Source organism: Theobroma cacao, chromosome 8 (genome assembly GCF_053813885.1).
Source record: "Theobroma cacao isolate CCN51 chromosome 8, ASM5381388v1, whole genome shotgun sequence".
Lineage (NCBI taxonomy): Eukaryota > Viridiplantae > Streptophyta > Magnoliopsida > Malvales > Malvaceae > Theobroma > Theobroma cacao.
This window is the reverse complement of record NC_142646.1, coordinates 3171597-3190979: the sequence shown is the minus strand read 5'-3', so window position 1 is coordinate 3190979 and position 19383 is coordinate 3171597. Positions and strand designations below refer to the sequence as shown.

At 37.0% G+C, this 19383-nt stretch overlaps 3 protein-coding genes, 1 long non-coding RNA gene and 1 pseudogene across 5 annotated transcripts; 4 read left to right on the top strand and 1 right to left on the bottom strand.

Annotated features, from left to right (window-relative positions):
- Positions 1-680: 680 nt before the first annotated feature.
- Positions 681-6365, bottom strand: PGI1 (phosphoglucose isomerase 1). Its single transcript, XM_018126142.2, has 14 exons — positions 5672-6365; positions 5434-5556; positions 5038-5136; positions 4838-4921; positions 3854-3997; positions 3708-3773; positions 3291-3359; positions 3096-3203; positions 2306-2358; positions 2072-2210; positions 1818-1974; positions 1561-1639; positions 1070-1136; positions 681-992 (listed from the first exon to the last, which is right to left on the bottom strand). The coding sequence occupies exons 1-14, from the start codon at positions 6215-6217 to the stop codon at positions 858-860; spliced, it is 1869 nt and encodes a 622-aa protein (XP_017981631.2). The 5' UTR covers positions 6218-6365; the 3' UTR covers positions 681-857.
- Positions 6366-8992: 2627 nt separating this feature from the next.
- LOC18591787 (uncharacterized) lies at positions 8993-11348 on the top strand. Its single transcript, XM_018125393.2, has 5 exons — positions 8993-9262; positions 9363-9440; positions 9550-9628; positions 10742-10815; positions 10921-11348. Exons 1-5 carry the CDS (start codon positions 9164-9166, stop codon positions 10990-10992), a joined length of 402 nt encoding a protein of 133 aa, XP_017980882.2. The 5' UTR covers positions 8993-9163; the 3' UTR covers positions 10993-11348.
- Positions 11349-12725: 1377 nt separating this feature from the next.
- Positions 12726-13362, top strand: LOC18591786 (uncharacterized). The gene is made up of 3 exons (XR_016028006.1): positions 12726-12866; positions 12984-13133; positions 13239-13362. It is a non-coding gene; the product is annotated as an uncharacterized LOC18591786 (long non-coding RNA).
- Positions 13363-13514: 152 nt separating this feature from the next.
- On the top strand, positions 13515-15150 carry LOC148761118 (uncharacterized; annotated as a pseudogene). The gene is made up of 3 exons (XR_016027932.1): positions 13515-13548; positions 13707-14320; positions 14445-15150. The product of XR_016027932.1 is annotated as an uncharacterized LOC148761118 (transcript).
- A 623-nt stretch (positions 15151-15773) lies between these two features.
- Positions 15774-18346, top strand: LOC18591785 (14-3-3-like protein B). The gene is made up of 4 exons (XM_007018121.3): positions 15774-16354; positions 16542-16664; positions 17862-17978; positions 18130-18346. The coding sequence occupies exons 1-4, from the start codon at positions 15857-15859 to the stop codon at positions 18148-18150; spliced, it is 759 nt and encodes a 252-aa protein (XP_007018183.1). The 5' UTR covers positions 15774-15856; the 3' UTR covers positions 18151-18346.
- The last annotated feature ends 1037 nt before the right edge of the window (positions 18347-19383 follow it).

Genomic DNA, 19383 nt, shown 5'->3' with positions numbered 1-19383 from the left:
GAAAAGAATTCAAACATGGAAAATGATGTTCCATTTGCTGAGCGACCAAGGAAAAACAAAACAAGGAGTTGCATTCTTGGAAATACAATGCAGCCTGCCTTTGCATGCAAAATTTGTACTCGTACAGTCTCATCAGATGGGTGAGAAAAGTGGTCCTCTCTATTAGCTGTGACTGACAGGAGAACAAAACACGCTAACAAGCAAGAGTAGCAGGTAGGTAAGGTGGACACTCACCATGCTGATGGAGGCATGTCAAGCCATAGGAAAACCAATCTGAAATTTGAAGCTATATTATTCCACAACGTTCGAACAAATCGTAATGGGAAGATAAGGCTCGAAATTGGCACTGTCTTGTAAAAATGTGTGATCGAATAGTGAATTTATAATTATGGTAAAACATCCCCTTTTCTTTTTAACTTGAATCTCAATCTAACTTGATTTTTTTCTAATGCATTTGAGACTATAATTCTGATTTCAGTCACCACAATGCTAAGCTATAACTACCCTTGGGGGATTTGCCAGCCTAGCTTTTGGAGGATGAAATTGGGAAGTGCAGATCCGTCAAAGGGCTGCAACACCTCACATCTGGATGCATTATAAAAGCCTGCTGGTGAGTAGTGTAAAGAGGACATCTCACTGCACATCTCGTACAAGGCACTTCTGTGATGGAATCCTGGAAATTTTGCTCACAAACAGGGGCGACTGGAAATTTATTTCTAACTCAACAATGTTACAAGAGGTACTACCTGGTTCCCAGGAAAAATGAGATACATGGCAAAACCAATTTTATTGGAGCTTTCTTTTTCTCTACCGAAAGCACAACATAAAATCTGAAACGTGAATTTCGTTGCGCTAACTTAAGCATACATTTCATCCACATTACACTCCCCAAGGAAAACCTTTAAGCTATGTGGTGAACCACAATTACCTTCGGCAATTAGTGCTCTGTCATTGGCAGCCATGTGCTCAATGATTTTGTAGATCATTTCAATCTGCAGCCATAAAACAAAGAAGGTTAACACGACATTTAATGGTGTAAGAAGTAACTTGAACAGTATTTCATGCATACGTGTTCAGGAGCATGGCAACGATCAGCCACTTCTTCAAGTGTCAATGGCTCCACAGGTTCCTTACAGCTGAACAAAGCGAAAAAAGAAAACTGTAATCAGCAAAAGACAACAATAAAACAAAAAACACATACAGAAACACAAACACCCCAGGCCCAATGAAACAATAATACAACAGAGCACAAATGGGGAATTGCAGTGAAGGTCATCAAGCCTTTGAACCAATGAAGAAGAGAGAGAAAGATGGGCAACAAGGCCAGAAAGGGAGAGGAAATATAAGTATCAGTAGGCGTAATCTATAACGACTTTTGAGTCAAAACTTTCTTCAATTCTGTTACTTATAAAGACATTCTAAATTCATCCATGATGGATGTCTAGAAATTGGCATATAATTGTTCTAAGTATGTTGCTTCCCTGAAGCATAAATATCTCGCATATATAATTCAGATAAATTGCACAATAAATCCCTGATCATAAGGATCTGAAACCTTACCTGGCCTCATTGAGTACTGCTAAAACTCGCTTCTGTAGAGCTAATACTTCACCAGCAGCCTTTTTCCCAGCTTCCACACCTGAGATGAAGATTAAGTGCAGAAATATAAAGAAAGAAAGACCAATCAGATTAAATAACCCAACAAAGAACATTTAGATTGAACAACGATGTTGCAAAGTATGACCCAACCACACAATATTAATTTTAGCTCACTTCAAGAATTAAATTTCTTAAATAGATAACGAACATATACTTACCAGGTTGATGGTAAGCATTAATATTTGTAAGTGAGGCATAAATTCCAACTGCTCGCTCATAAAGCGCTATGAGAGCCCCAACAGATCTGGGTGTCACCTCTTGGACAGTAACAGTGATGGACTCGCGGTTATTTGCATACAGAGCTGATCTTGTTCCCTGCACAAGCAAGGTTAGAAATGCAAACATTATAAGCCTTTATCATGTGCACATTCAAAAAAATCCTGCTGTTTTAGAAAACTATCACTTATCAAACCTGTAGCATTCCAAATAGGTAGTCACCACATGTAACACCTGGTTCAAGCTCCCAATCATGACCAGGAGGTCTATCAAGTAGCACTTCAATGAATGTCACAAAGAAATTGTGCACACCCTCCCTCAGTTGTTGAATATAGCTATAAATTAATAAAACATGGAAAGCTGCATCAGGCCTGGGTATAGCTAACATAAACAGAGATCAAATATATTTGAAGGCATAAGGAAAGCTTACGCATGCTGATCTGTGCTCCCTTTATTCCCATAAACAGTAATTCCTTGATTCACCTGATGAATTAAGAAGTTGTGTTTTCACTAATTCTAAATATTTAAGAAAGCAACTTGAACATGTTTATGAATGAGTAAATATTGTACAGACTCCACCCTCAGTTAATGTTCAGATCCCTAAGTAACACATGTTGATAAGTTTCAATGAAGCTGGCTCAATTAACATTAATTAGTTTTACATTATAAAGCACAGACTTTGTTATATAAGGCTAATGCCTCCAATAAGGTTCCTTATACTTGAAACTGTTCTCCTATTTCGCATTCATGCTATCTCAACACATAAAAACTCTTATTTTTTAGTAATATAACTAGTGACTAATGGTTTTAACCAGTGGCCTAACCACTTAATTGCTGATATTTAGCCTCAATATAATAACCATCTTAAAGAAATTTACGACTATGCCAAAAGCTTCAATGGGCAAAATGTGACAACAATTAATCTATTAGAATGGCTCCAGGTAAGCAAGAGAATATATAACACCAAAGGAATACTCCAACCAAGGACTCAATCACCCATTGAGCCATCATTCATTCTCCCCAAACACAAAATATCCTCATATCAGCTCATATGCTTTATCAAGTAATGCACCCACCATGGGGAGTGTTGGAAGTGATCAACTGGAAACAGTCCAGCAGTTAAGCATTTTGTACAAAGTGGCAACTAGTGAACCAAAAGTAGTCTCCAACGTACATCCCAAAATGAAGTAGTACAAATCATCTTAAACAGTTGAACATACCCGGTTACCATCCAGGTCAAACTCCTTGCCAAGTGATTCCATAACCAGCTGCTGTAAATACCTACTAAATAGTAATAAGCTGTCCTTGTAAGGAAGGACAACCATATCCTGCCAAAACCCAAGAAGACAAGCCATGAATAAAATAAACCAAATTTTGGACAACATAAGATCTGAATGATGTTAAGAGTTGAATACCTTAGATCCAATCCCATCAGATGCCCAATACCAACATAAAGCCAGCAATGCTGCAGGATTATTTTTAAGCTGAAGGAAAGGAAGAAAAAGTAAGCATTTCAATCAGGAGATCTTAACTGCATTAACAGGTGGAATCAGGCAAGATACAAAATAGATACCGGAGTCAAACAAACTAAAACAAGGTAGCATTTCCAATAGAAGATGAGGACTAAGTTTCGCCCATGCTTAGAAACTGCCAACTAAACTCTTAATTTCCAATATAGGCACCATTGAGGGAATGAAGACAAGTAACCTAAAGTCACCCTAGTAAAAACTGCAATTATCATGATTCAACAAAATCCTCCCCTATTCAATCATTTGAAAGGAGTATCAAAATATGTTGAAGCAAATATTAAGAAATAGCCGAATGAAGCTTACCTCTGTGCACCTAGTTGCCTCATCCATCATAGATGCACCAACAAGCATTTCTCTTATGTCAATTCCCTGCAGTTATATTCATTTAGAAAGTACTGTAGAAAGTGAACTGACAACTGCATTAAATGTTTAATCCACGGATTACTTGCCTGAAGTGCTGCTGGAAGTAGGCCAACTGCAGACATTTCAGATGTCCTGCCGCCAACCCAGTCAAACATGGGGAATCTGGCTACCCAACCCTCAATCCTAGCTGTGTTGTCTAACAAAGACTTTTCTTGTGTTATAGCAACACCCTGCATAAAAGTAAACATAAGCAACATATATAAAGTTCAGAATTAAATGATGGGGGAAACCTGCTTCCAGAGTACAGGAGAACCACGTAAGAATATAAGTTTGTGTATGTTTGGTTTTAAAAAACATTTTTCATTTTTCCCTTCTGTTTTCACTTTCTATTTTCTAATTTATTGAAAATGTGTTTGATAAATCAAAATGAAAAACTATTTATAGAAAATGAAAACAGTGAACACGTGTTTGGTATTGTATTTTGCATTTAAGAGAAGCTATGATAATGATATAAATAACTGTTACTAATTTTCTCAATATGAATTATGTACATATACATTATGGAGCAAAGACTGACTTAATTTAATATATACAAATTTTCAATTTTAGACAAATAATATATAATTAAATGTTACAAATTTACCCCAATCTTTTTTTTTTTAATTTTCCATCCACCTAAGACTTAAATGTACTTGATCAGACAAAGTAAATACATACCCTGAATTAGAAAAATAAAATAAATTTGATGCGCAGTTGACTCCCTAACTTAAAAAAGCTCAGCTGAACAAATTCTATTGGAATCATAATCTGTTAGTTTATTCTTGAAGCCATACACCATTGGGTCCAAGCATTAGGGCCCTATGTGTGTACACCTGATTCATTTTCAGGATTTTACAAAAGCATACATTCAAATGACATGCAAGTATATCTACATTAACTCTAGTTATCAAGCCTCTTGATATCCTCCAATGACAACATAACAAGAATTAATACCAAAGTAAAATTTTAAAGCCATACTCTGAAGCAGGGGAAAACAATTAAAAGCAGAAACAAGAACCTGAGATCAAAACCTGTTTTGCAAATTCCAGACCAGCTTCACGGAAGGCTTTCTGTACTTCCAACAGACCATTTCTTGTTTCAGGGGTACCTCCACTCTGAGTAGATAAGTTGTTACAAGATAAACAGCATATGTCATATGTAATCCATAAAACGAAAAGAATACAGAATGGTATAGAGATATTCAAGGATAGTATGTTGACTTGATGCAAACCTTTGAAATAACAATTACAAGTGTAGAAGCCAGCTCGGAGCCAAGCTGTGCAATCTGATGATCTATTCCAGCAGGATCTGTATTATCAATGAATCTTATCTGCCAATTAAGAGAACAAGATATGAACCGCCTATTCCAAAAAAGATGATTAGTGAAGACTTAAAAATCATTCAGCTACAAGGCTACTCCACTCACAACTGAAGTTAGTGCATTGCTTTAACAAATAAACAATATCAAGGAGTTCCAATGCTCTCAGCAGACTAAACCCTCAAAGCTCATTGCGAATAAAGAATTTTAGTACACAATCCAAATTAATAAAACTACTTAAGAACAGAATCAATTAACACAATTTTGATCAAATACTAGAAGAGTATGAGGCTGTGATTGATCGGATACCTTTAGAGAAGGATTATCAGGAGCCAATGCCTCCGCGACAAATTGTGGGCCCAGAGCCGAACCTCCAATCCCAACTGAGAGTATTTGAGTAAAACGACCCTCTGGAGAAGACGGAGGTTTAATCTGCAATCATTTTAAAAATGGATTAAGCAAATTGATTAGTAAATTAATACGGCTTGAACCTTGATGATCTATAACTATTTGTTACAGGAAGTTAAAACGGAACCGCCAAACTAACCTTACCGCTGATGACGTCATCAGCGAACTTGCAAACGGCGTCGAGAGTGTTCTCAATCTGTACCCGCAAAAAGGAATTTGGCGCGAGTTTCGCGTTCCTCAACCAATAGTGGCCCACCATACGTCCTTCATCGGGATTCGCGATGGCACCTTTTTCCAATTCCTCCATGGCTTTAAACGCGGCCTGGAATCGAGGCTCCATTTCGGCAACAAACTCATCCGAGAACCCGATCCTACTCACATCGAGGTACAACCCGAGCTCCTTGTGCTGGTACAACAAGTCAACGTACCTCCTCCACAGCGCTTTAGGATCTTTCTCGAGCCCTCCTTTCTTGGCCTTCTTCAAAATGCCGACGTTGTTCGTTTTGGACAAATCGGCAGATATTTCACGGGCGACGGAGTGAGCCCCGACGAGTTTAGAGCTCGCAGCAGAACGAGCTGAGAATGCGAGCGAGTCTTTGCGAAGTGAAGGAGTGAGTTTCGTGATTCGGTTATGCTTGGGCTTCAAAGAAGGGGAAGAAGAGCAGAGGCCTGAGAGCGAGGCCATTGAAGAAACAAAGACAAGTGACAGCCAGACGATGACAACGATGGAAAAAATAAAAAGAGAGGGATTTTTTTTTAGGCCATTGGCTTTGCTAGGAGGCGTTCGATATTTTTTTCAAGAATTATGAACTGAAATGGTTTCGGGCTTTATGTGCTGTGCTGGAGCTGAGTTGGGAGGTTCATTTTGTCTTTTTATTTAGTTTTGATGCTGGCTCGTGCCGGCGGAGGTGCACCCGGTTCACACGTTGATTGGTTGGTTGCGCTTAATACTTTTTGTTGTTACTGCTGGCGTTGAAGCCTTGAAGGGTGGATATTTACAGGGATGCCCTTGGAAAGTGGAGAAAGGCCTTGTTGTATTGTACATCGGCGAATCCGTCTCTTCTCTGGATTTGAGCCGTCTTATGGACAGAAATAAAAAAAAAAAAAATCTAGTGCTGTTGTGAAATATAATGAGAAAAAAAAATTTAAGAAATAAGAATATTTTATATTTCATTTCTTCTTCAAGTGTCCGAACCATCTTTTACAATGCCTCTCTTTATAAGCATACATAGATGGAGGGAATAAATATATGTAAATAAGGAAGATGACTTTAGTAGATATGAATTTACATATATTATAGGTTCATGTTTTTAGTTTAAAAAATATACATATCTTTATAAATTTAGATAGATGGAAGGAATAAATCTATGTAAGTATGAAAGATGAAACATATATCGTAAGAGAAATTTATGAAGTATGGAGAATTAAACATATAACACGAGTTCACACTTTTAATTCAAAAAATATACTTAAGACTCATAATTATATACCAATGATTGACATATACCTCATTGCAGTGGCTATTTACCCATAAAAAAATAAATTTTAAACTTTGATATCATTTGTCACGAACTCAAAAGATATATTTATTAAGGCTCATGTTTATATACCAAGGTCCAATCAATCTTTTACCAATGTAAAATTTATTACATTTTATCCCATTCAATTGTATAATAGAAAGATCTTTATATTGGTTCAGATTTATCTCAATCCTTATATCTCTCGTATAGTGATATATCAATAAAGATTTTGGTTTACTTTGATATCATTTTATCTCATACCTATATTTATGATCCAAAAGATATATTTATTAAGTAAAAAAAATTTATATTTAAATATCAAAATTCATTTCATATTTTACTAATGTAGGATTTGTAATATATAAATTGAATGAACTAAAAATATAAGGATGTACTTATATAAATAGATACATTGGACATGAAGAAATTTAAAATATTGAAGAGTGCAATGAACATTTATAAATATATTCATAACAACTACTAATATTTTGTTTGTAAAGAAGAAACTAACTTGTATTTATTATTATTATATATAGCAAGTTTATTTATCGACACGATATTTTTGTTTAAATCCTTCATTGAATGAGTTTTACATTATGTAATGATTGATAAATTAAATTGAATGTGTGTGCGTATTTTTGATTTAATTATGTAATGGTTGGAATTTGCTTGTGCAAACTATTTAAACTCGTATTTTCCTTTGCTAAATAAACCCTATGAATGAGTAGATCAAATTGGTTGGGCTCAACAATAAAATTTGGGCTCGTTGACCCAAACATAGGATTACAGAGTATTGCTTATAAATCTGGCCCAACACACCAAAATATTTTTACCATTTCTTGCAACGTGAACTGTAAAATTATATTAAGTGTTTGATATCAACATGTAATAATAAAATTACAGTAAATAAAAATAATCATTTTTACCACTCACCTAATAAAGTAAAAAAAAAAAAATCATTATTGTCCACATTCTGTTCTGATTTATCTTCTGTGTAACTTATATTGCTATTTATCTTCATGGCGTTAGAAGTCTATCGCTTTCTTATGTATACATCAAGGAGGATGATAGCTTGCTAACCCAAATTGAAAGTCAATCTTTGTTTCTTCTTTGAGCTTGTTAACCATGCTTATAAAGAAAAGTATATTTCTAGACTGCGAGAAAGTCATTTCTTTTGACATTTGCATAAATAAATTCCATATTCTATTAAAAAATTAAAAAAAATCAAATTTAAAAAACAACGTTTGTTCATTACCAATGTATGTGTATATCAACCATCGGAATATTTAGTTCATTAGTTGATATATGAACTTCTATTTAAAGAATAAAATTTGAATCTTACTTCTCTCAATTATTAAAAAAATATATATATGTATATCGATCTGATTAATAACGAAAAATTTATTTAATGAAAATTATTCTAACACTTGAAAATAACAATTGAACTACCTAATAGTCCATCACATCGTACATTCGATGTCGTGAACAAATTAAATAGACTACATATAACTTGTTTGGGTTAGCCCATATTAGATTCAAGAAGAATCAAGCACAATAAGAATATCTTGTCACATTCCAAGCATACACCTATATGTGTGTATATATTGGTCTAGTATTAATATAGTAATATATATCAACAAATAGAAAGTTTGAGTATAAAATTAAAAGAAAAAGAGGTTAAGAAAAAAATGGAAAATTTATTTATTTGATGATTGAACTTATATGTGAATACTTGAGACTTGGGTTGGATGAAATTATTTAAATAGATCTATAAAGTATATGTTATTTTTTACCTTTTGGCAAAAAATTAAAAAAGGAAAATACATTTATTTTGGCAAAATTCTATTCCATTTTTTTAATTTTTATTATCTAGAAATTTCCGCGCGGATTTTTCTAGCGTTTGTTTTCAAAAAAATGAAAAACACCAGTGAAGAAAGTAAAAAAAGGAAGCGAAAATCAGGATGGTTGTGTTGTCACATTACGCTGTGCGCGGCACGCCGAGAATCCACAGACAAGACCCATCCCCTTGTTAGTAGACAAATTGCTAAAAGTGATACCACACAGGCAGCTACAACCGCTGGTTTCTGCATATCGCGGCGGATAAGGCGACGATGTGGGTCGAGTGGGAAAATCCTCCTCAAGAACCCCAACAGCCCGAGCCAGATTCTCACCTGGATTTCGACTTCCTTTCTCTTCTTTCCAAGCCTAAGGTAAACAAAATTCCTGGAGTTAAAATATTTGCTTGTTCATTTCTCTTTACCAATTAAAGTCAAACTCTGCATGTTTATGAATTTGAGAGTGTAAATGCAGGATTATTATAAGATATTGGAGGTCGATTTCGATGCTACGGATGATGCTATTCGCTCCAATTATATCCGTCTCGCGCTGGTTCGTTTTTTTTTTTTCTCAATTTTCTTTTTCTCGAAGCTAAATTGAGTGTTTTCTTTTGATTAATTGTCCATTTTTTTTTTATAATGGTATGAGCTGGTTTCTGCAGAAATGGCACCCGGATAAGCAAAAGGACAATGGGAATAGCGCCACTTCCAGATTTCAAGAGATAAACGAGGCTTATCAGAGTAACTCTCGCTCTCTTTCTCTCTTGGGGTTTATGTGTTTGCTTGCTTTTTGAGTAAAGTTTAGCATCTGCGTCTTCTCTTCTCTCTGTTTCATTCTTCTTTTTGGGTTTTGGTTTGGCAATTTCGCTGTTGCCTATTTACATTGATTTTTTTTTGTCTAGGAGGACAATTTCATTTATCCAAAATATTTTCCATATCCGCATTTTATTTTTTGATGGAAAGATTCTGTCATCACGTGGATTGTTCAAGATGATTATTAGCATGAGTATAATTACGTAAATTGAAGATAATACTTATTCAAAAATAAAAATAGAAAAACAATAGAGTTATTTGTATCATTAGAGGATAAGTACAATTGCAAGTCACGTGGTATCGCATCTAGCTAATTTTAATATGTTTTTGATTGATCTTCACTTGCCAGTTTCTGATCATAGGTCCTAACCTTCCTGTGGATTTATTTTGAAGAGAACTATGGTGTTTGCTCATATGTCTATGTTGCGGTTGCATATCCATGCACAAGGATTTTAAATTAGGTAGTTGCTTTTGGAGTTGGCTGCAATTGTTTGCATGATTTTATCTTTTTGATTTGGTCACAAGTCATCTTTAGCTTCAGGTAGCCTTTTTTTTTTTTTTTTTTTCCTTCTGTACATTCTGGTAAGGATGTACAACTTCTTACTCCTATGAAAACTTTTTCCAGTATATGTTTCCTATAATTGCTACCATACCAAATGTGATCTGTGTTGGTATACAGTGCAATTTATTACAGTTACTGGAATAATTTGATCTTGTGATTTTATATGATTATGGGGTGTTTAAAGTTGCCACACTGTTGATGCCATCCATTGCTGTTGCTTCATAGCTTGGTAGCTATGTTCTTGCATGATGGTCTTGAAGGGCTAAGGGGAGGGGTTAAAACTGGGCATGGTTGAGATAGTCTATGATCACTTTTTGTTCTAAGCATGAGTAGTTGAACTGAGTATATGTGCCCAATATAGTTTAAGAATTGAAGCTATGGCTTAAGTGCTGACATTTGGTTGCTAAAAAGATGAGCAAAGAGTACTGACAAGTGTGTGTTCGAAACTAACCATTGGTTGTTTTGGCTTCATTTAACAGTTCTCAGTGATCCCGTCAAAAGGAGAGAATATGATACGCGGGGGATGTTGCATGTGTATGACTATGACATAATAGTAAGAATTTCTTCTATCATACTTTAAAGTATGTTTATTTACGTTTATATTTTGGATGGATTTGGATTTTAAGTTTTAATATAAGTTTTGATTCACTGGCTGCAGGAGTACCTTAAACGTTACAAAGGCCTTATATTAACATGTAATGGTCTTGGGATTAGGCAGTCAATTTGGTAAGCCAAGCAGGAGGCGCAGAGTTCCCTTCTTCTGTACATTTGTTACAGTGCTCGAACGGAGAGGCATGCATTTGTTAATGTTGCCAGCGTGCAGTTGGGAATGTGGACAATAGCTTGGATGTGTTTATGTCCTATTACAGTTGTGTATAGAGAACTAGAGAAATTAACATCATCTGTAACATCTCGTGCATCTCCATCTTATGAGGGTATGAGTATGACCGATTGTCCAATGCATGCTTGTTAATTTACTAGGGTTGTAGCCATTGGTTACTTGTTAGCTAGGAGCGGTTTTTATGGACTACGAATCTACTATTACTAGCTAGTTAATGGGATATCAAGTGCTGTTTTTCTCCCTCACTTGTCTTAGTTAGTTCAAGTATTAATATTATCGAGGAGTAGCTTGAACTAACCCAAAAAGAAAATGTTAGCAAACAAATGTGAGTAATGGAATACTGGATGCTATAGCATGAACAATATTTCACATAAGCAAATGAGTATTTTCGACTCGTCACTGCTGTTTAACGTAAAAGAGTTGCATGTAAAAGAGTTGCTGCTGTTGCGCAGCAGCATTTGGCATATAGGAACCTGCTTTTGGCCAATTGTTAGTATTTTGAGTCAGGACTCAAGGCAATAAAGTGAATATCGCCGGAAATATCATGATAGTTGATATGCTAACCGAAATGCAGGAAAAGAAGAAATGGAAGCGTAGATTCTTCCATCGGGAACAAAAGGAGAAAGCATTGAAGTACACCTCCTTTGCCAATTGATTGGAGAAGAGGAGATGCTGCAGGTATCTTTTATTGGGTTTTGGCTTAGAGACGTCAGACAGTTGATGTCATGGTTCATATCTTCTAGAACTTAAACAGATCCCATCCCACCCAGTAGATTTTCTTTTCCCCTTTTTTCCTACGGTTCCTCATGGCATCTTCTCCATATACCTCATCAAAAAGTACTAAAAATAGACTGACGAACAATTATAATTCCCCAGGCCACAGTGCATATGTATATAATACATATACACAGTGCAAAGGTGGTGGTCTTATTAAATTCATGCTTTTACGGGATTGAAGATTTGTGAAGTAAACCTGGATGCTTACTTGATGGTACATTTACTGCATTATTTTACTATAACCAGCTATAACTTTGCGGCATATTGGGTTAAAGCATAAACTCATCACTTTAATAATTTATTAATTGAAGGATCACTTTATTTATAATATTTAATATAATTGGGTAATTGCGTTTGTTTGAAGCATACGAGTGTTGTGTTTTACGTGCGAAGGTATGAATGTAACTGTATATAAATACGTAGGAAACATGTATTGGAACGTAAACTCTTGATCTGCCTTTGATGTTTTGCAAATAAGGGAGGGAGTGAGGAAATGAAGAAACTTATAGATCCAAAAATGGCGGAACCTTATAAATTGGCCTTGAATGAGGAATGGGAAGGGATGAAAAAGTTCTATAAGAGAAACAAGGACGCCGTGGCATTGCCTTTGACGGTGGTGAATGACACCGCACTCCATCTTGCAGTCTATAGTGGAAGCAAGTATCCCCTAAAAGATTTGCATGAGCTCTCACCACAAGCCTACCTAATACAAAACGACAAAGGTAACACAGTTCTTCATGAGGCAGCTGCCATTGGGAATGTTAAAGCTGCAAAGTTTTTGCTTAAACGTTGCTCTACGGAGATACTCGATGTGAAAAATGCTTTAGGTGAAACCCCTTTGTTCAGAGCTGCTGCATTTGGTAGGTTTGATGTGGTGAAGTTCTTGCATTCTGAAGTCCGGAAGGGACATGGCGACATGGCTATACACCGCACCAGAAATGACAAAACCTCCATTCTTTATATTGCCATCCAAGCCCAACGCTTTGGTATTCTTCTCATTCTCCTCCTCTCCTCTCCTTTGTTTTTCTTCCTAATACTATATATGTTTTTATCTTTTGTAATTTCTCCCATTTTCGCTGAAAACGGTACTTTCTTTTGTGCAGAGACATCTTGGTGGTTGCTAGAGAATGATCGTGAACTAATAGAATTGGAGGAGCAAAGTGTCACAACTTGTCTGCAGCTTCTGGCAAACATGCCAACTGCTTTTAGGAGCGGATGCTACATGAACAAATGGCAAAGACTTCTCTATTTTTGTATGGTTATTTTAAGAGCTTACTTAGCATCCTTCAGCTGAATCATTTATGGTGGATATATACTGAAAAGTATTGTTTGATTCTTGAATCACACTTTTATTGCAGGCCTCCCTGATTGTGAAGATTATGATGACAACTACGGAGCTCAGGTACCCTTATCTTCAAGTCAAGGGAACGATTGTGAAAAGGGCTTCAAAAAGGATTACCTCCGCCCCTCTAGATATCCAAATATCCGTACAGGTATTTGGTGCATATATCTGCTCTTTAGGCAGAAAATCACGCACTTGATTCTCATTTACATTCTATAATATATTGTAACACAGATTCTAATACGGTATTTCTCAATGGTTTCCATACAATAAAACTGCAGCCATTTCAAGAATGTACTGTTTATGTTGGAAGTTTCTGGCAAAAGGTACAACTGAATTGATCGTTGTTATATATATATATATATACATACATACATACATACATACATATATAATGTCTGTTCATATGTGATTCCACAGTAGGGCGTATTATCCTTTCATTAAAATAAGTCATATACTTGGAAACGGCTAAATGAATATGTAGGATGGTTCGAGGTGGACAGGATATGGAAGAAGAAAAGAAATCATGTATCAGCTGTTAAATTAGTTGAGCAGCTGATACGAAAAGATACTTCATGGCAGCTCAATCGGGTAGAACCAGATCCGGGTGTAATTTCCTTAGGAGCAAGCGGAGGAAATCCAGGACAAAGCAGAGATAAGAAGCCACCAATTGCGAGCTCGCCTACAAGATCTTTTGATATTGCTGTTGTTGGAGAAGGACAGGCCGCAAGCTCTAATACAAGGTCTTTCGAGATTGCAGTGGAGGGAGAAGGAGGAAGCATGGGTCTAACCCCATTGCTAATAGCAAGTAGCACTGGAGTTCTGGAGATTGTTAAAAGGATACTTGAGGTGCATCCTCAAGCAATTGAGCATGTAAGTAATATGGGTCAGAACATTTTGCACAAAGCCGTTAAACATCGTCAAAAGAAGATTTTTAAACTTGTGAAGAAGAAGAAAGTTGCACTGAATTGGTTGGTCGCAAAGGTAGATAATAATAGCTGGAACTTACTACACCATGCTGCATATAGCGATTATGTTGGCAAATGTACCCACCCTAATCCGGCACTCCAGTTGCAAGATGAGCTCCGTTGGTTTGAGGTACTCCATAAATCCACTTATTGCTAGGCTTTAGGCATGATCAATGCTTTAGTGTTTCTATAATGAGATACAAATATGTTTAAACTGTAGAATTTCCGTTTCGTTTTTTCGATCTTTCATTTAGAGTGTAAAGACGATAGTGCCCACATTTTATGCCTTACACCGCAACAACGAAGGTGAGACAGCTCAAGAAGTCTTCGAGAAAACTCATTTGAAACTACTCAACGACGCAGAGGGTTGGTTAAAGCAGACCGCCAAGTCATGCTCTGTCATTACGGTTCTCATTGCCACTGTGGCCTATGCAGCAGCTTACACCGTACCAGGTGGTCTAGATCAGAAAACTGGAATCCCTGTCCTTATCCACCACCATTTCTTCTTGCTTTTCGCTATCATGGATATTTTCGCCCTGGTGACCTCCTTAACCTCGGCTATAATGTTCCTATCGATCCTGACTGCTCCTTTCAAGTACGAAAATTTCCAAGACTCTCTCCCTCGGAAACTGACACTCGGTATTACCTTCCAATACCTCTCGGTGGCGCTGATAATGCTTGCATTTGCAGCAACGATTCTGCTGATCGTTCAGCTGCATGGACCCAGAGCAGTTCTCGTTTACATTGTTGCATTCCTCCCGGTTACCGTCTTTGCCATCTTGCATTTCCCTTTGTATCTTGCAGGAGCCGAAACGGTGAGAAGCTTTTTCAGATTCATCAAAAATGTCTTTCCCTTCAATTTTATCACTCGATCATCTTTTGGGATCACGGCGTCCTCCGGTAGCAAATCCCAGTGAGATTTATAATATGATAAGGTACTGTATGTATGTATGTATGTATTGCTTGTAAACCATACGGTGCCATCAAAATTAATTATCCTTGATTTGTTTTCCAATAAATTATATATTTGGTTTGTTGGTTTGTTTATTATTTTCTCTTTTGGTTTGCCTTCCCACACTGAGCCCTTAGAAGCAATTCGTTTTAAGCCCATATTCATAGGCCTGCTTCGAATGATCTTTGGGCTGTGCAGATATTCACACAGATTACAAAGAGGAAAATGTTTGGCGTGAGTGAAAGCCGCCAAAAGGTATCCAATTTAACAATTTAAAAAACCCAAGGCCAGCTCAGCCGCTGATATCGGCATTCAAACGCAGAGCAAAACATTCTGTGTTTGTTTTTTGGTTCGAAACGCACCGTTCCAAGCTGGCTTGGGTCCCAAATTACATGTTAATCTTATCCCCAAACCGCCCGATTTCTGTCCAAGTCCCAAATTTTTCCAACATTTTTCAAGTCAGATTCCTATAACCCACTTTCCTTGACCCAAAATTAGGCCTAATCTTTCCATTTCTTTTTCATTTTTCCCTTTAAAAGATAAAATAAAATAAGAAAACAATAATTGTACTAAGTCTATTCGTTCGAATTACCATTTTACCCTCATCCCCCCCAACATAAAAATCTCTCACATGGCTTAGCCTGCGCCCCCCAAAATAACTTACCCAAAAAAAACATTCTCACTTAACCTCGAAAGGCCACCAATTTCGGGCAAATGGCGACCACGGTCCCCGACAACCTAAGCGGCGACCAATACGTTTACTTAGCGAAGCTAGCCGAACAAGCCGAACGCTACGAGGAGATGGTCCAGTTCATGCAAAAGCTCGTCCTGGGCTCGACACCAGCCGCCGAACTGACCGTCGAGGAACGGAACCTTCTCTCCGTCGCCTACAAAAACGTGATCGGCTCTCTACGCGCCGCGTGGCGTATCGTTTCCTCCATCGAGCAGAAAGAAGAAGGTCGGAAGAACGAGGAACATGTCGTGCTCGTTAAAGAGTATAGATCAAAGATCGAAGCTGAGTTGTCGGATGTGTGCGCTAGTATTTTGACTTTGTTGGAATCGAATCTGATTCCATCGGCGGCCGCGAGTGAGTCGAAGGTTTTCTATTTGAAGATGAAAGGAGATTATCATCGGTATTTAGCGGAGTTTAAGGTTGGTGATGAGAGGAAAGCTGCTGCTGAGGATACTATGTTGTCTTACAAGGCCGCTCAGGTAATTCTTTTTAATACGAGATCTGATTTTTTTCAACTTAAAGCTAAACTTTGACTGAATAGTGAATTTTGGAGTAAATTTATGGATTTTGACCTAGAGATTAAGATTTTAGGGTTAGGGTTTTGATCTTGGACGTTTGGTCTTTGTTGAAGTTGAAACTTTGGATTTTGTGTTGAATTGAATGAAGGATATTGCGCTGGCGGATCTGGCACCAACGCACCCCATCAGGCTTGGGCTGGCACTCAATTTCTCGGTGTTTTACTATGAGATCCTCAATCAGTCTGACAAGGCATGTAGCATGGCGAAACAGGTGCGTTTTCCTTGCTTTTTATCTCATAATTCCTTCATTTTTGTCTTGAGTGAGTTTAATTGATTGCCATGTATCCTTTTTAGCTGCGTATGGAAATTTAATATTTCAATCTAAGTAAACGTAATAATTCAATTTGATTGAAGAATTAAGTTACCATAAGCAGTTAAGCAGAGGCGTGGTCTTTTAGGCTTTGAATTGCATTTCACCTTGTTCAGCTGCTGCATAAACCAATGAATAATGAAAAGAAATCTGATTTTTTGATCCCGGGTCTTGTTTGTTATTTCATATAAGAGTATATTTTAGCTTGTTTAGCTTGAACAGTTTATCACAGCTTAGTTGTGTGAAGTTAAAATGTTTTTCTCCTTTTTTCTCCCCTTACTTTGGCTAGCCTATTAAAATTTTCTTTTACCATTTCAAATGCCCCCTTTATATCATGATGCATATGCTGGAATTTGCGCCTTAAAGTGTAGTAGGGCTTAGGAGGAGGTTGCTTTGACTTATTGCGTTGGTGTAGATGACTTTATCAGGGGCCTATTAAATTAGAATTTGAACCAGCATTAGTTAATGAAGTGACAATTAGTTTCCTTTTCTATTATTGCGAATATATAGCTCTGTTGATTATGAGCTTGATTCTATTACCTTAAACTCACTTCCAATTTGGAATGTTGTCAGATCAGGATTGTCTAGAAACTCATGTCGGTTCTGTCATTAGCTATAGTTAATATATAGAGTGACGCAGATCTGCTAAACCAAATCCTAAATGAACAAATACTAGAGTTCAGCAACATTTATTTGCAGAATGAAATGGCTTGATTTGATGTCTTCATGATTGTTGCTTCTGACCGTTGGATAATGAACTAACCTCCAATTTTTGAGGTGATAGTTAGGAAGTTAAAAAAAATTAGCAACAAATACATTATTTTCAAACATTACAAAAGATGCATGTTAGGAGATGCTTTTTTTGGGTTTTTTTTCTTTATTCATCTTATCACCCTTGTTTGTTTTTATGAGGGGAAACTAAATGGAATGAGGCTATCCTGTGAAATTATTCCTACTTTTTTGTTACTGTCAGTAACTTGTTTGGAGACATTCTTACTTGGATGCTTTATGTAAATGCTACATTTTTGGTATGATAGTAAGAATGAATTTTCTTTAATGCATGTCTGATATTTATTAGATATCTCTTTTTTCCTAAAGGCATTTGAGGAAGCCATTGCTGAGCTTGACACACTGGGAGAAGAGTCATACAAGGACAGCACTCTCATTATGCAACTCCTAAGGGATAACCTCACTCTCTGGACTTCGGATGTGCAGGTCAGTGCACCCTCCCTCTTTCTCTCTCTCTCTTTCTCACACACACACACACACACACACACACTCACACACATGAAGACCATGGTAATGGGGATTTTGAGACATCCAATTGGAATGTGACTAACTCTATGTGATGTTGTTTGTGATGCAGGACCAGTTAGATGAACCCTAGAAGGTGTTGAAAGTCTTGTTGGTCCTATTCTTCTTCTGGAGGAGGTGGGCTTTGAATGTCATTTGTTTATGCTGATTAAAGTGTGTAATTTAAAAATGGAAAGCAACGCTTGGCATGATGTTGCTATACTCGTACTAAACTTGTTTTGCGATTTGGAAGTGATTTGGATAGGTAGCATTTGCCATCTAGTTAGCTAGATCTTCTGCACTGGAGTTATTTTCTGATTGTAGTTGACTGCTTCAAGGTGGCAAAAGAAAAAAATGGATATCATACTCGGGAAGAATTTGCATTAATAAGCAGGAGGACAAGGGACGTCTTTCTTTCGACAAAGGAGGAAAAGGGATTTAAAACCGAAAGTAAAGAGTAGAATAGAATACCAAAGAAAAAAAAAACCCCTGATGCATTTACCGAGTATGCCCCCGACAATCGACCCCTGCCCCTTGGCTCATTGCTGCAGTGATTTGGTATTATTAGCGCAACTAGGCGAAAGATGCGGTAGGGAATCTCTTTAAAGGGGAGAGCTTTCACATCGTACGCTGGATCAATCGATGCTAATTTGTCACGGTGTTTGCAATATGCATTCCAAAAACCGGCTCATAACACAGATGACACGTCATCGGTATTCATTCGTGGTCGTACGTGGGTGATACACTCTGTCGCCACGTCAACATGATAAGCGTGTCCCATCTGCCAAAAGAAACGGAGGGGAAAAATGCCAAAGTGAAATAATTTTGAAGATGAACAATTAAAATGGGACAAGTCTCGATAATTACTGATGCTCGTAAACATAGGGTAATGGTCACTCGCTTTGTTCCTCATACTACTACCAAAGAAACGATAAAGTTAAATCATGCATTGCTCAAATTTCAACATCTTCTAGTTAAGGTGTAAGTCTTCAAACTGGATAAAAATAAAACTTCGTCACAAGCATTGGGTTCTAATGTTGATACCTACCTTTTCAATGAGGCCTAACCTAACTTATTCCAAGTTATTGGATATAAGGTTACTCCACCATCGATATCAGAAGACAGTATGAGAGTTTTTTGACAAGTTCAAAGCATGGTAAATTGGTAATTCACTATGAACTATCGATTTGTCTTAAAATACTGGCCACCCATCCAGCATTACACCAAATTGCTGACTCCCCTCCCACCCAAACCCAAGATTCGGTTGAAAAAAGTATTGGAAATACAGAATGCAGAGCATTAAGACCTCACCCATAAGCACCATATA